The following is a 13595-nucleotide window of genomic DNA, read 5'->3' as shown; positions in this document are numbered from 1 at the left end:
TCTAAGCCCTCCTGAAAAATCTCTCCGGTAAGAGATGGTAAACGAATGGAGTCTCCATGAACGTGATTATAGAGTTTTTCACCATTAAATTTCGAACCTAATTTCCAACAGTGTTGGCATACACTTTTAAGAAAAAGACATGCACACATTTGAGTTTCCAGAGCAGATAAATTTTTTTCCATGCATCACTCATACCAAAAATAACGAAAAACTCCAAAACGAATACGTACGTTATAATTTTATACTTCAGTAATTCAAAATTTCCGAGAATTTAGTTAAATTTTAACAAATTTGACGTTAAGGTGGATAAAAGTGATTGTTAACTCAATACAATGAAGCTCAGTAGTACTATATTTTAGAAAGCGCCAGACCCTTCGTGGCGTTAGGAGCACTTTAAGAGAAAAAACGGAAAGAGCGCCGGTGCGCCATTGATCCACGAAGCGGAAAAGGGATAACACGATTTTAGCAATTTCTCAGGGGATGAAAAACTGTTGGCAGGGCAACTAAAACTGAAAATGCTATAGTGTGCACTGTCAGATGAGCTGTAGACATAAAGGAGGAGCTATAAATGATATGTTGTAAGCTAAATGATACCAGTTCAGAAGCATTAATTGTATTTTAAGATAAACAAAAGTGGAGTAATCCTCCACTCCGTGGAAGGATTACTGTCACTTATCGCTTCCGTTTAAAAAGAAATCCAACTTACATTTCCTAAACGAAATGGAGTTTAAAGACAAAACTATCATTCTAGGAACGTGACATCACGTTGAAAGGAACGTGACAAAATGTCACGTTCGTTTGAGCATTGTGTCATGTTCGTTTGAATGTGGACAGGCTGATTTTTGGCTAATTCACACCCAAACGACTGTGACACAATGCTCGAACGAACGTGACATTTTGTCACGTTCGTTTCAACGTAATGTCACGTTCCTGGAATGAGAGTGAATTCAAGTGGAAATGTAGTCAGCAAAAGACGTTAGTTTCTGTAGGAATAATATATTTGCTTTAATTCGTTCCTTTTCCAATTTATTTTTCAAAATAAAAGAGGGGGGGAGGTAAGATAACTTGATTATTTACAATAGATTCATATAAAAACAAGTTGAGTCACCTCCCATCGGCACTATTTTCAACGGAGTCAAGTTGACTTCGGTTGAGTTGTTTCCATTTTCAGGCACACTGAGAGCGTAAAAGGGGTCCAGTTGCGTTAGACCTTTCTTCGGAGTGAATTTTTTCCCCACAACTGCTGGGAATTGAGTCAGATAATTTGGTGCAATGATGTAAACAATTCATAGGCAATATAATAGGATAAAAATTCGATTCGGATAAGTCGTATGATTCATTTCTGACGCTTCCTGGATCAATTAGTACTTAAACCCCCACCTTCACACTGCGTAACGTATTTGATAGACGTCCCCTATAACCGGGCTCGTCTGATCTGCTCCATTTCCGGTTTAAAGCGTCTCCCTGTCCTCTCGCCGCACTTCGGATAATGCCACTTTCGTACGTCCTTATTTGGCAATTGACTATTTCGCTAGTTCCACTTCAACCCCACAAGCCTCCTCTTATCCAGGCGCTGAGGCTTATTGAAGGAGGCTTTTGATAGGCTGACGCGACCCGACTTCCGGTGCATGTACTTTTTCGAAGGATTGAAGTGGATCCAGCGAAATAGTCTACATATTACTATTTCTCCTGTAGGGCCTATGCGCAATGTAATGCAAACTTAATAAACGAGATTAGATTCCAGAAGCTCACACAAAAGTAGTTCTTGACGAAGTAAAGTTACGTGTCAAACACCTGGACCGGAAGTCACATAACAAAATTAAAGCTCAAGACGGCCATTAGGTACCTTCTTTCGGTAAAGGCTATATAAGCAAATCTTAGTATAACCCTCAGTGCACGCGTCGACGCTGGTTGCATGGGATATCAAAGAAAATGGACGACTTAACTTTGAATACGCTGAAACTTATTTGGGACTGGCTTTCGTTAAGGGTCGTCCATTTATTACGTTAAGTTCATTACATTAAATATGGGAGCTCATTTCAGATGTATACAAACACTACGCAAGAGTAACTAAAGCGATTACCTCAGAAATTTTCCGTGCCGGTAACGGTACGCTGTTAGAGGCCCTGGAACAGCGTAACATGGGGGGGGGGAGGAGGGATCAAAAAGTGCTCGATATGCCGAATATATTTCATGGACAGCCCCTTACTTCCGGTCCAGGGACTTGTAACGCTAGCAGCATGTTGACGGACACCCAGTACGAAAGAAAAATTCTAGTCGTGGCCGAGTGAAGAACTAAAATGATCACGAAAGACAACTTTTTAGCACTTTTTATTCAAATATTTAAGACCCTTTGCTTGGCAGAAGTTCATTAGAATATTTTATGGTGAATTCAATACATTTTCAATGAACGCATACACTCTGACTGCCCTAAATGAGTCTTATGTGATTCTTCTCGTTCTTCACCTGGCTGGTCAAATGTGGTCAAATGTGACGAAGATTCACAGAAAATCAGAATAAACTAAATGTCAGGCTTACAACATGCTTATCTAAAAATTGTTGGACCCTCATACCTTATCTGGTGGCTGAAAATGATGTGAAGGGACACTGAGACGGTTTGTTGAGGTCCAATTCGGGCCTTTGAAATCGGGGCGATGAGACGTACACAGCAGAACCCCCTTACAACAGTCTTGAAGCACTCGCGTATGAAAGTACACAGAAACGTGTAAACTGAAGCACGGTCACGGTCTCCGGCGCACTAGACCTGACGTACCGCTGCCTCCTGGCTGGCTGGCGCTCCCCCACCCAACGGCCCACGCCTCCCCCCCCCCCCCCCCCCTATCCCATGCGGTGGTGGGGGTGCATGTGTTCGCTGGACCGTGTCTTGGCGTACCAGGCTCCGCGATAGCGCGCCTTCGGCAGGATTCTCTTCACCTACGCTACCCAAAAATTTTCGTCATCAGCGCTCTGAAATAGTATGATAACCAAGGTAGGTTTACGCCAGACCGCGTCTTGTCGTAACATGCGTTGCGATGTCTCGCGGCCTGTTCCTCCAATCCACGCCTGGCGTACCTGCCTTGGCCTGCGGCGCGGCGCATGCCTGCCTTCGGCAGGCATTGGCTTGTCCATCCCCGGTTACCAGACCCCCGTACATTCTAAATAGAGTTGTTTCATCTACAGATAACACGATCTTGACCCTTGTCACTTTTAAACTTGTCGAGGCTGGGGGGCGGACCCCCCTTTCTCCAAGACAGAAGTGATCTATCTGCAAAAAAACTCGATTTTTCGCCGTTTTTTAGGTTTTTTTCGGCTATAAAAACTGAACCAGTTGAGCTAGGATAGTGAAATTTCGCGTGTGCCGAGCCAAGAACATACCTAATAAGCCTGCAAAATCTCAGCCAGATCGGCCGAGCCGTTTAGGAGGAGTAGTGTACACACACACACAGACAGACAGACGGACAGACAGACAGACAGACAAAACTTTTCAACCGCACTGGAGTAACGGGCTTCGCTATCGCTCAGCCAATTATACATAACATACACGGTAAGGTTTATGCCAGACCGCGTATTGTCGTAAACAGGCTTCGCTGATGTCTCGCGGCCTGTTTCTCCAATCCGCTCCTGGCGTACTACCTGGCCTGCGCCGCGAAGGCCTGCCTTTGGCAGGCATTGGGCTTTGTCCGTGGCGTTACTTGTTGCATGCTGGGGGGCTCCGACCCCCAGACCCCCCTTAAAGTCGATAGAGTTGCTTCATCTACAGGAAACACAATTTGACCCTTCGTAACTTTATTTACTTGTCGAGGCTGGGGGCTCCGCCCCCCAGACCCCCCTTCGTCTTCACGCCGAAGTGAATCTACCTAGAAAACTCGATTTTTCGCGTCGTTTGTTTTATGTGGTTTTTTTTCGGCTATAAAAAAACTTAACAGTTGAGCTAGGACAGTGAATTTCGCGTGTGGCGAGCCAAGAACATACCTACTAAGCCTGCAAAATCTCAGCCAGATCGGCCGAGCCGTTCAGGAGGAGTAGTGTACACCACCCCCAAGCAGACAGAAGACGGACAGACAGACAGACAAAATTTTTCAACCGCACTGGAGTAACAGGCTTCGCTATCGCTCAGCCAATAACATATAAACGTATCTGTGCATGCATAACTATGCATAAAAAAGTCCAAAAGAATTTAGTGTGCTCTGAAGCGAACCATCCTCTGTTGTTGAACCCTTCTAAACTAAGTCAGGCCGTACGAAGGAGACTGGGGGTTTCACGAGTTATTTTCAGCATATGTCATGTTACGTTATTCGAACTTCAAAACGCATCTACTAATGGGCGTGACTGCCTACCTACACGCCATTCCTGTGCCTTACCTCCTCTGCCCGCAAATTATTTTTGAAAATAGAATATTTAAACCCTTCGTAATGTACTACCCACTAAATGAAAGGGCCGCGTCACGATTTAATGACTGCGACATCGTATTCACGCTTAAAACCGTCACTAGGAACACTTTGAGTGTATGTAAAGGTACAAATTGTTGTATTGGATTGTATTGTTTATTTTCAGCATAAGTAGTTATATACAAAATTTGTACACATCGCTGATGTCACAGTAGTGAAATTAGGCTTATTTCGCCGCATTAAAAGAGACATATAGATTAAGAGAAATTCATAAATAGTATCACAGTTGACCTATCTACTACCTTCAATAAACTCATCTACAGAATAGAATTCCATGTCCATCAGCCATTGCTTCACTTTTTTTTAGGAATCTTTTGTTATCACAAGTAGGTTTACGCCAGCCCGCTCTTGTCGTAACAGGCTTTGCGATTCTCGCGGCCGTTCCTCCAATCCGCGCCTGGGTTTCCTTGGCCTGCGGCGCTAGCCTGCCCGGCAGGCATTGGCTTGTCCATCGTCGGTTACTTCTTACGGTTTCATCTGGGGGGCTCCGCCCCCCGACCCTCCTTAATTCGATAGAGTTGCTTCATCTACAGATAACACGATCTTGACCCCTTTTCACTTTTTTTCTTTTCGAGGCGGGGGGGTCCGCCCCCAGACCCCCTTTCTTCAAGACAGAGGTGATCTACCGCAGAAAACTCGATTTTTCGCCGTTTTTATGTGTTTTTCGGCTATAAAAACTGAACCAGTTGAGCTAGGATGGTGAAATTTCGCGTGTGCCGAGCCAAGAACATACCTAATAAGCCTGCAAAATCTCAGCCAGATCGGCCGAGCCGTTCAGGAGGAGTAGTGTACACACAACACAGACAGACAGACAGACGACAGACAGACAGACAGACAAAACTTTTCAACCGCACTGGAGTAACGGCTTCGCTATCGCTCAGCCAATTAATATCCTTGAATACTGATGGTAATTTATTATACATTTGGGCCGAATGATCAAAGACTGATTTATTGCTGCTGTGTTCTCTGAACACACTTTTCCCATTCCTAGTATTATATTGGTGCTTTTCACCAACAGTCAAAGAATTGCAAAGTCTAATATGTTTTACACATTGGTACAGATGTATTGAGGGAAAAGTTAGTATTTTGAGTTTTTTAAAGAGGCCCCTGCATGTTTTCCTATTGAGAGATGGGCCATAGAAGAGAAGTCTAACAGCTTTTTTCTGCTTTCTAAAGATGGATTTAGTCACAATAGTGGCACAGCTAGGGTTTCCCCATATTAGGGCACCACAGGTCAGATGGGAGTGGACATAAGCATAATAGACATATAGTGCTTCTGATCGATGTAGCATCTGAATTGCCTGAGATAAGGTATAAATCCCTCTGTTTAGTTTGGTTAGGCAGCCTTCAATGTGCGTTTTTGGCTGAGCGATAGCGAAGCCCGTTACTCCAGTGCGGTTGAAAAGTTTTGTCTGTCTGTCTGTCTGTCCGTCTGTCTGTCTGTCTGTGTGTGTGTGTACACTACTCCTCCTAAACGGCTCGGCCGATCTGGCTGAGATTTTGCAGGCTTATTAGGTATGTTCTTGGCTCGGCACACGCGAAATTTCACTATCCTAGCTCAACTGGTTCAGTTTTTATAGCCGAAAAACACCTAAAAAACGGCGAAAAATCGAGTTTTTGGCAGAAAGATCACTCCTGTCTTGGAGAAAGGGGGGTCCGCCCCCCAGCCTCGACAAGTTTAAAAGTGACAAGGGTCAAGATCGTGTTATCTGTAGATGAAACAACTCTATTTAGAATGTACGGGGGTCTGGTAACCGGGGATGGACAAGCCAATCCAGGCACTTTTAAAGTGTACAGTAACTTTTAACTTCCTTTTCATTCATTGCATACCTCGAAAAATTTCATAGTAACTTTTCTTTGAGTTGAAGTTCGATGTGAGACGCCCTCCGATTTCTTGAGTCATGCCAAGAAATCGGTAAAGGATGCCAGAGTTATTACAAGCCCTTAAATGCAGTGCAAGCATCTGGGAACAACTAGAATAATTGCAGTATTATCGTCTTTCTGACTCTACGTTACATTATTTTTTTGCTCAAGTAAATGAACGCAAGTAACCAACCCAAAAGTGATAAATTTTTATCATCATTTAAATGGAGAAAAGGAGTATTGTCATATAGAAGCACCGGTAAAAGCGATAAATGTTCTATTGAAATGTCAGGCAATTAAAATCTCACGGACTTGTAACACCTCTGGTAACGACCGCTCGCAGATACCCCCTGGGTCGGTTGGAAAGTCTGCGGACTCGTTGCGTTTACACATTTCCTCCTAAGTTTCAGCTAGCGGATTGTCTTCTCAATAGACATTGTCCTTCTAGCACACCAAAGAAACCTCTCCTTCACGGGAAAAGTTTTACTGAATTGCTGTGGTTTCAATAGCTCACTATTAAGAATTGGCTCAAAACAGTTTTGGACCTCGATTTGAGTGCATAAAAAATTGTAACCCTGCACATTTGGCATACTCTGCATATTCTTCTTCAACCCTTCACCACAAAGTGCTCTTCTCATTGCTTCAACTTAAAAATCTGTGATAGCTTGCCGAAGGCAAGCAGTAAGCGCCGCAGGCCAAGGTAGGTGTAAACGCCAGGCGTGGATTGTCGTAACTAGCGGAGCATCGCGAAGCCTGTTACGACAAGACACGGTCTGGCGTACACCTACCTTGTCCACTTGAGATCATTTGTTAGAGTCAACCCAAGGAAATTTACTTTTTTAACAATTTTGATGGTACCACTCTGGGTGCAAATTTTATCAAGGGTTTGAACTGTATTAAAGATCATTGCAAAGGTTTTATCCCAATTTAGTGCCAAATTGAGTGAAGTAAATAGATCAGCAATTTTATCAATTATTTTTTCAGCAGCTTCCCTTGCTTGGTCAAGGGTAGGTGCTTTAATGATGATGTTAGTATCATCTACATGCAATACAGATTTTCCCCCTAGTTGTCTGATAGTCTCTTCAATGCTATTAACATATATTAGAAACATAAAAGGACCAATTACGGTTCCTTGTGGCACGTTAAACTTAACTGTTTTCATATTAGATCTTATTTTGTTAATAGTACCTTCGCTATTGAGGTGTTGTATTTCAACACATTGAACTCTTTCTTGTAAAAAACTTTTCATAAGTTATGGGCGTTACCCCTTAGTCCACTCTTATACATTATATCGAGTAATATGTCGTGCTTGACACAGTCAAACGCCTTGCTAAGGTCTAAGAAAATAGCAATGACAATTTCTTTGTCACATTTAGCAGTAGCTATGGTGTCTACTGCATATGTAACTACATCTATTGTTGACTTCCCTTTTTTATACCCAAATTGAAAGTCACTTATTAGATTGTTATTTCTAAAAAAGGGTTCTACCCTATCAAGGAGGATTCTTTCGAATACCTTCGAGAATGAGGACGTTATGGTTCAGATTGTAATGCGAAGAAATTGCTCGCAAACTATGAAGTATTTTCTTTGTAAGCCAATTCATACTACACTCATGGCCTAAATTAATTTGTAACGTTTCCTGAGCACTCAAACGAACAGTGCGAAATTCACATCTTGACGAACATGAAGTCACAAGTCACATTCGTCGCGAACACACTGTAAATCCAAAGGTGATACTTTTAATACTTTTTCTGGCGATACAATTGAGCATCGCCAAAAAGTGAGCTTAAGTACACTGCTAGAAATTTTTGTTGATTTACGAAACATTTCGTTAAGTATTGTTTAAAAAAGCTATCTTGAAATTTAGAGATTATTCCGTACTTTGACATTATAAATCTTGTATTAGCCACAAAACGATATTTGTGATATTTTTAGCAAACATTTTGTAGACAAATGAAAGAGTTGTGAAATTGACAAAATACGCCGGAGAAATTGCCAAAGCCAGCTGGTCATCGAGCTTCAAATGCCCCTGCATGTTACTTACAATTATCACAAGTATAACGGAATGTTTTGTAGATTTACAAAAGTATCTTGTAAATTGATGTTTACGATGAATTTTTGGACTTTAAGGCATATTTTATCAACTACGTTTTATAAAGCTCTCGTTTGTAAAAATTTCCAGTAAAATCTTCGTAAATTTACGAAAAAATTTCCAACAGTGTATCGCCTTTGCATTTGCAGTGCAGTGGTCTTACGGCGGATTTTTCTGCATCCCAGGTGCGTAAGCTGCTGCGCCTGCACTGCTACAGTCACCTCGGGTGGAGCCTGCAGATCCTGCAGGCAGTGGCGCCGCACTTGGAGGAGCTGGACGCGATGGAGGCGGAGCGAGAGCATCTGGAGGTGGTTCGCAACATGCCGTCGCTGCGGAAGCTCCGACTGCGGACCAGCGACCTGTGGGAGGAGGCGCCGCCGCTGCCACCTCAACTGGAGGACCTGGACGTCTACCGCGGCAGCCTGGACCACACCCTATCCATTCGGCGCATGCCCCGCCTCCGCAGGTACACAGCAAATTCGCGTCAAAATATGGCGAGACATTGAAGTCTCGCCAAGTTTTGGTCCGACCTGAAAGTCTCGCCAAAATTTGGTCAGTCAAAAAAGTCTTGCCACAAAATGGTCAGACAAAAAAGTTTCGCCATTTTGTGGTGCACACTAAATTCTTATGGACTTTTTTATGCATAGTTATGCATGCAGAGATACGTTCATATGTTATGTTTAATATTATGCATCACTGAGTACATTTTATGCAGGAAGACGCTTAAAATGTGCACAGTGATGCATAATATTATACATACCCTATGGACGTTTCTGCGCATGCATAACTATGCATAAAAAATGCGTCCTTATGCATTTAAAAAGTCCATAAGAATTTAGTGTGTGAGACTTTCGTGTCTGACCATGGCCTTTAAGCCGTAACCGTCCGGCGCATTACGGCTATGTCTTGCCATTTTGTGGTGAGATTTTTGTGTCTGACCGTTCTGTGGCGAGACTTTCAGGTCTGACCAAAACTTGGCGAGATTTTCATGTCTCTGGCCTCTGGAGTGGCGAGAAGTCTGACCTTGGGATTTGTAGTGTAGGAAGGTTCGGCCTAGAATCTTCTCATCACTCTTTAATACCTATATGAAGCATTTGCTTCATACTACGTAGAAAACGAAAGCTTTGTAGAATTGCTTCGTATTATGAAGAAACGCTCCCTATTCAGAAGGATTTTTCTTCTTAATACGAAGCATTTCTTCGAAGCATTTTTCTTCTTAATACGAAGCATTTCTTCAAAGCATTTTCTTTGTAATCCGAAGCAATTCTTCGCACTCTCAGCACGTTACTGACTTTTTGCTCATTTTTCAGTACTTATGCAAGTAATTTGTGCAACCATAATACGTACTTTTCAGTGTTTGAAGAACTAATAAGAAAATTTTAAATAATGTACTGACAATTTGGTTTTGCACATAATTTTACAAACGAAGTAAGTCATACTTACTTAGAAAATACTTGGTAATATTGCTGCTTATACGAATACGTAGTTAATGAGGAAATAGTCAGTAACGTGCCGGGAGTGCGTGGAGTTTTTACTGTGGTGGTTCTTAGCGAATGAATGACCGATCCTACGGACGCCCGGAGTCTAGATTCACTGTAAAAATTAAACCGGGAATTAACAATGGCAGCTCTGGCAGAAATGTCGGTAGAGGTTCCTTTGTGAAGTTCTTGGATTGAAAATATTTGTAAATTTCCGAGAACACTCTTTAAAGCCTACGAAGCATTTGCTTCTCATAACTATGAAGAAAATGAAGGATTTTGCTTCATAGTACGAAGCATTTCTTTGTGGATTTTACATCGCCTTCATCTTTTTCGTATTACGAAGCGATTCTTTGTTGAGTTTTTATTGTGAATCTTTGTCGATTCTGCGTGAACTTACGAAGGTGCCTTCAGCAACATTCTTGCCAGAGGCACCTTCGTAAATTTCGTACATTCTTGCTACAGTCTGCATTCTTGATTGTCGCACCAGGTTGACCGTGAGTTACTGCCGCATGAAGTCCTTCCCGCCGTTGCCACCTCATCATCGCGGCCTGGAGTACCTCAACATCCGCGGCAGGGGGTGCAGCGAAGACAAAGACAGCATCCCAGTCAACAAAACATAGTCCCGGTCCGGGACGGACCATGTTCGGACTATCCCTGTAGTGGTCCCTGCATGGTCCCCTGGGGATGTCCCTCATGTACCTCCCAGGGACGTCCGCTCGGACCACCCGGCCGGTGCAACCGACGGGTCCAGCCGACAGCAGACGTCCTCCATAGGTCCGGCGGACGTTCCATCGGGACCCGTGAAAGGTTGCGAAGGGCTAGATCCGGCCGACGTCCCTGGGTCGTCCCAAGGACGTCCTTTTGGGACATGGCCCCGCGTTGCTTGGGCAAAACGCCGATGTACCAGTGGTCCGAGGCCTGTCCCGCCGGGCTAATCCCGGCGGATATCCTTTGCGGACGTCCCACACTCTAAATGTCTTACGAAGAAATTTCCCATAATACGAAGGAAATGGCGCAAGCATAATACGAAGGTGGTTTTTCTTCGTATTACGAAGGTTTCTCTGTGTATATTACAATGAAAAAGGTAAAAAGATTTGTATTACGAAGGAATATTGCTTCGTATTATGCTTGCGCCGAATTCACTGTAACATACGAATAACATAGGTCAAATTTCATTGTAAGACATTTAGAGTGCAGGGACGTCCTATTGGGAGATGGCCCCTGGCGCATAGGCAACACGCCCGACTGCCAGTGGTCCCAAGCTGGTCCTAGCGGGCTAGTCCCGGAGGATGTTCCTTGAGGACGTCCCAGGTACATACTGTTCGGACATGGCCCTTCGATGAGATGACAACACTCTGAAGGAAAAGTCCAAAGTCATGTCTCAATGTGTGAAACGAGACCCATGCATATGGTCCCGGGCATGGTCCGCGCGGGACCTCCCTGGGACCTCCCCAGGACGTCCGACGGGGACATCGCTACGGTGGACGCGACGTATCATGTAGTCGAGACACTACACGTCATGTTGCATGTGAGCGGCATGGCACAGTGGATAAGTGCGCTGCTTCACAACCTGAAGGTCGGAGGTTCGACTCTTCTCAAGTGCAACGAGTTTTCATCGTCCGAAGGGAAAGGTGAAGGGTAAGGACGGTCGGGAGTGGCAAATTGAGGTCAAGCTAACACACTTGCGTTCAAATTTTTAACCAAAATTTTTAACGCTGAACATGGGACGTCCCTCGGTGGTCCGAGGGACGTCCGCCGGGATAGTCCCTGCGGACGTCTGCGGCGGACGTCCGCGGAACGTCCACCCGGGACGTCCGGGTCGGACGTCCCTCGGACCTCCAGGGGACGCGTTTTCTTTGCCATCCGGAGGTCCCCTCGGACGTCCGACCGGGAGGTCCGGGTAGTCCCGGCCGGACGTCCCTCGGACGTCCACGGGACTATGTTTTGTTGACTGGGATCATCATGTCCTTGATCCGTGCCCACGGCGCCACCCTGCAAGAGCTGCACATCTCGACCACCAGCCAGAAGCTGACCAAACCGTTGGCGACGGGCGACTTCTTCGAGGACCTGGGCCCCAAGCTGGGGCAGTGCGGCCTGCGTTCTCTGAAGTTCCTTGTTCTGTCGAGAGACCCCCCTTGAGGTTCCGTGACGAGGGCGAACCCAAGGGGCACAGCGTTCCGTCCTGCAAGCAGCAAGTGAAGGAGATCACCGAGGCCCTCAAGGGGAGCAGCCCGATCCTGAAGACAATAATTATTTGTAGCATCTGCGACAAGCACTGGCTCAAGTAAAATTTCACTTGGAGATTAAGTGAGGTACCTGACCCTCGGTTGTACTTTGTCACCTAAGTCAGTTTTGTTTCTTTCCAATCTAGAATTCAAATATTGTATAGCAAGAATTATCTCACGTCTGTCCAGTATCTCATTTGTACCGGATTTAAGATCACTGCACTCGTTGCCTGTGAGAAGTTGACTGTCTTGGAATTCTATAAATTGATGCCAAATTGTACTGTTATCAAGTTCTGTGCAGTTTATAAGGAAAGTTCTGTGCTAACATAATTTAGCTGCTTCAAACTGTGTGTGAGCACTGTTACTAAGCGGTAAAAAGTTTCTTTGCAGTATGAATTTTTTTTTCTGGCTCCGTAAATGGATAAAAATGGAAGAATCTGTAAGTTATTTCAGTTCGTTTGTGCAATTGCATTTTTTCATACTGGAATGTTCTTGTATTCAGAGTAAATAAAAGAACTGATTGTAATGCAACGCTGTCAGTGTTGGATTCCTCCTACGCATACAATCAAAAGACGGAACTCCATTAAGCGGCTCCGGAGGGTTTTTCTGAACAGAGCCCTGGATTGTTCTCTTCATGTCCTTCTGAGCTAATTTATTTAATACGTGCAACGCCTTCCCATGACCCCCTCCGATTCTGACCAAAATTTTTTTCTGAGATGGCCATATGGTAAGAAAAAACATCCTAAAATATTAGGTCGCTAAAAAATTTATTGGCCGAGAAAACCAATGTTTTCTAAATTTGCCACTTTTTTTACTAAATTTGGGAGTTTCTTTACTACTCTGAGGTTTTTGGTGCTACGTGGCTAAAAATCAGTATTGTTATGTAAAATTGCCCAAGGAACAAGAATATGGTCACAGATTTGATCTACGACCGATATCTTGAGAAATACTTACCCAAAACGACCAAATTTTACTGAAAATACCCAAATTTTGGGGAAACGGTCAAAAATATTTTTTATCCACGATCCGTTGACGCCATCTTGTAGAAAAAGAGCTAATGAAGCTAACGAGCACACGCCCAGGTTCGTAGCTCAAACCGTTTAGAAGCTGTAAGGCGTCAAAGTTGGAGGTTTTTTGAGGGGGCCTGAAAACCGGCACTTTTGACCTCTGCGCTCAATGTCCGACACCCGAGCCGTACCAGCCATGATCCTTGCTTTCGAGGTGAGGTCTGCGTGCGCAATGGGAGTCAAGAAGAGGGTGAAGCGGCACAGCGTTTCTGAACAGGGTCCTCTTTAGAGCGCCTGAACAGCCGAGGGTTGGTATGCTCACCCAACGGCGCTTGGAAAGCACTTGCTGCACCGTGGGCTCGCTCAAGGCCACGAACAATGCTATTCGGTGTAAGTCTAAAACTGTCGCCCTCGACAAGCTTCGGATTCTGTTGGCTGCCCCTTCCTTCTCTCTCTTTCCCACATGGTCCAAAGCCGTT

General features: G+C 44.3%; 1 protein-coding gene across 2 annotated transcripts; it reads left to right on the top strand.

Moving 5' to 3' along the window:
- Window positions 1-2848: 2848 nt before the first annotated feature.
- On the top strand, window positions 2849-12560 carry LOC117640569. Of its 2 annotated transcripts, none has more exons than XM_034377140.1 (4): window positions 2849-2989; window positions 8589-8869; window positions 10372-10485; window positions 11845-12559. In XM_034377140.1, exons 1-4 carry the CDS (start codon window positions 2978-2980, stop codon window positions 12170-12172), a joined length of 735 nt encoding a protein of 244 aa, XP_034233031.1. In that variant the 5' UTR covers window positions 2849-2977; the 3' UTR covers window positions 12173-12559. The 2 variants fall into 2 exon arrangements, with proteins under 2 accessions (XP_034233031.1, XP_034233032.1); XM_034377141.1 differs by lacking the exon at window positions 2849-2989 and adding an exon at window positions 6635-6665 and having other exon boundaries at window positions 11845-12560.
- The last annotated feature ends 1035 nt before the right edge of the window (window positions 12561-13595 follow it).

This window comes from Thrips palmi, unplaced genomic scaffold (genome assembly GCF_012932325.1).
Source record: "Thrips palmi isolate BJ-2018 unplaced genomic scaffold, TpBJ-2018v1 HiC_scaffold_12, whole genome shotgun sequence".
Classification (NCBI taxonomy): Eukaryota; Metazoa; Arthropoda; class Insecta; order Thysanoptera; family Thripidae; genus Thrips; species Thrips palmi.
Note: the sequence above shows the minus strand (reverse complement) of the source record. Positions and strands in the feature narration are given on the sequence as shown.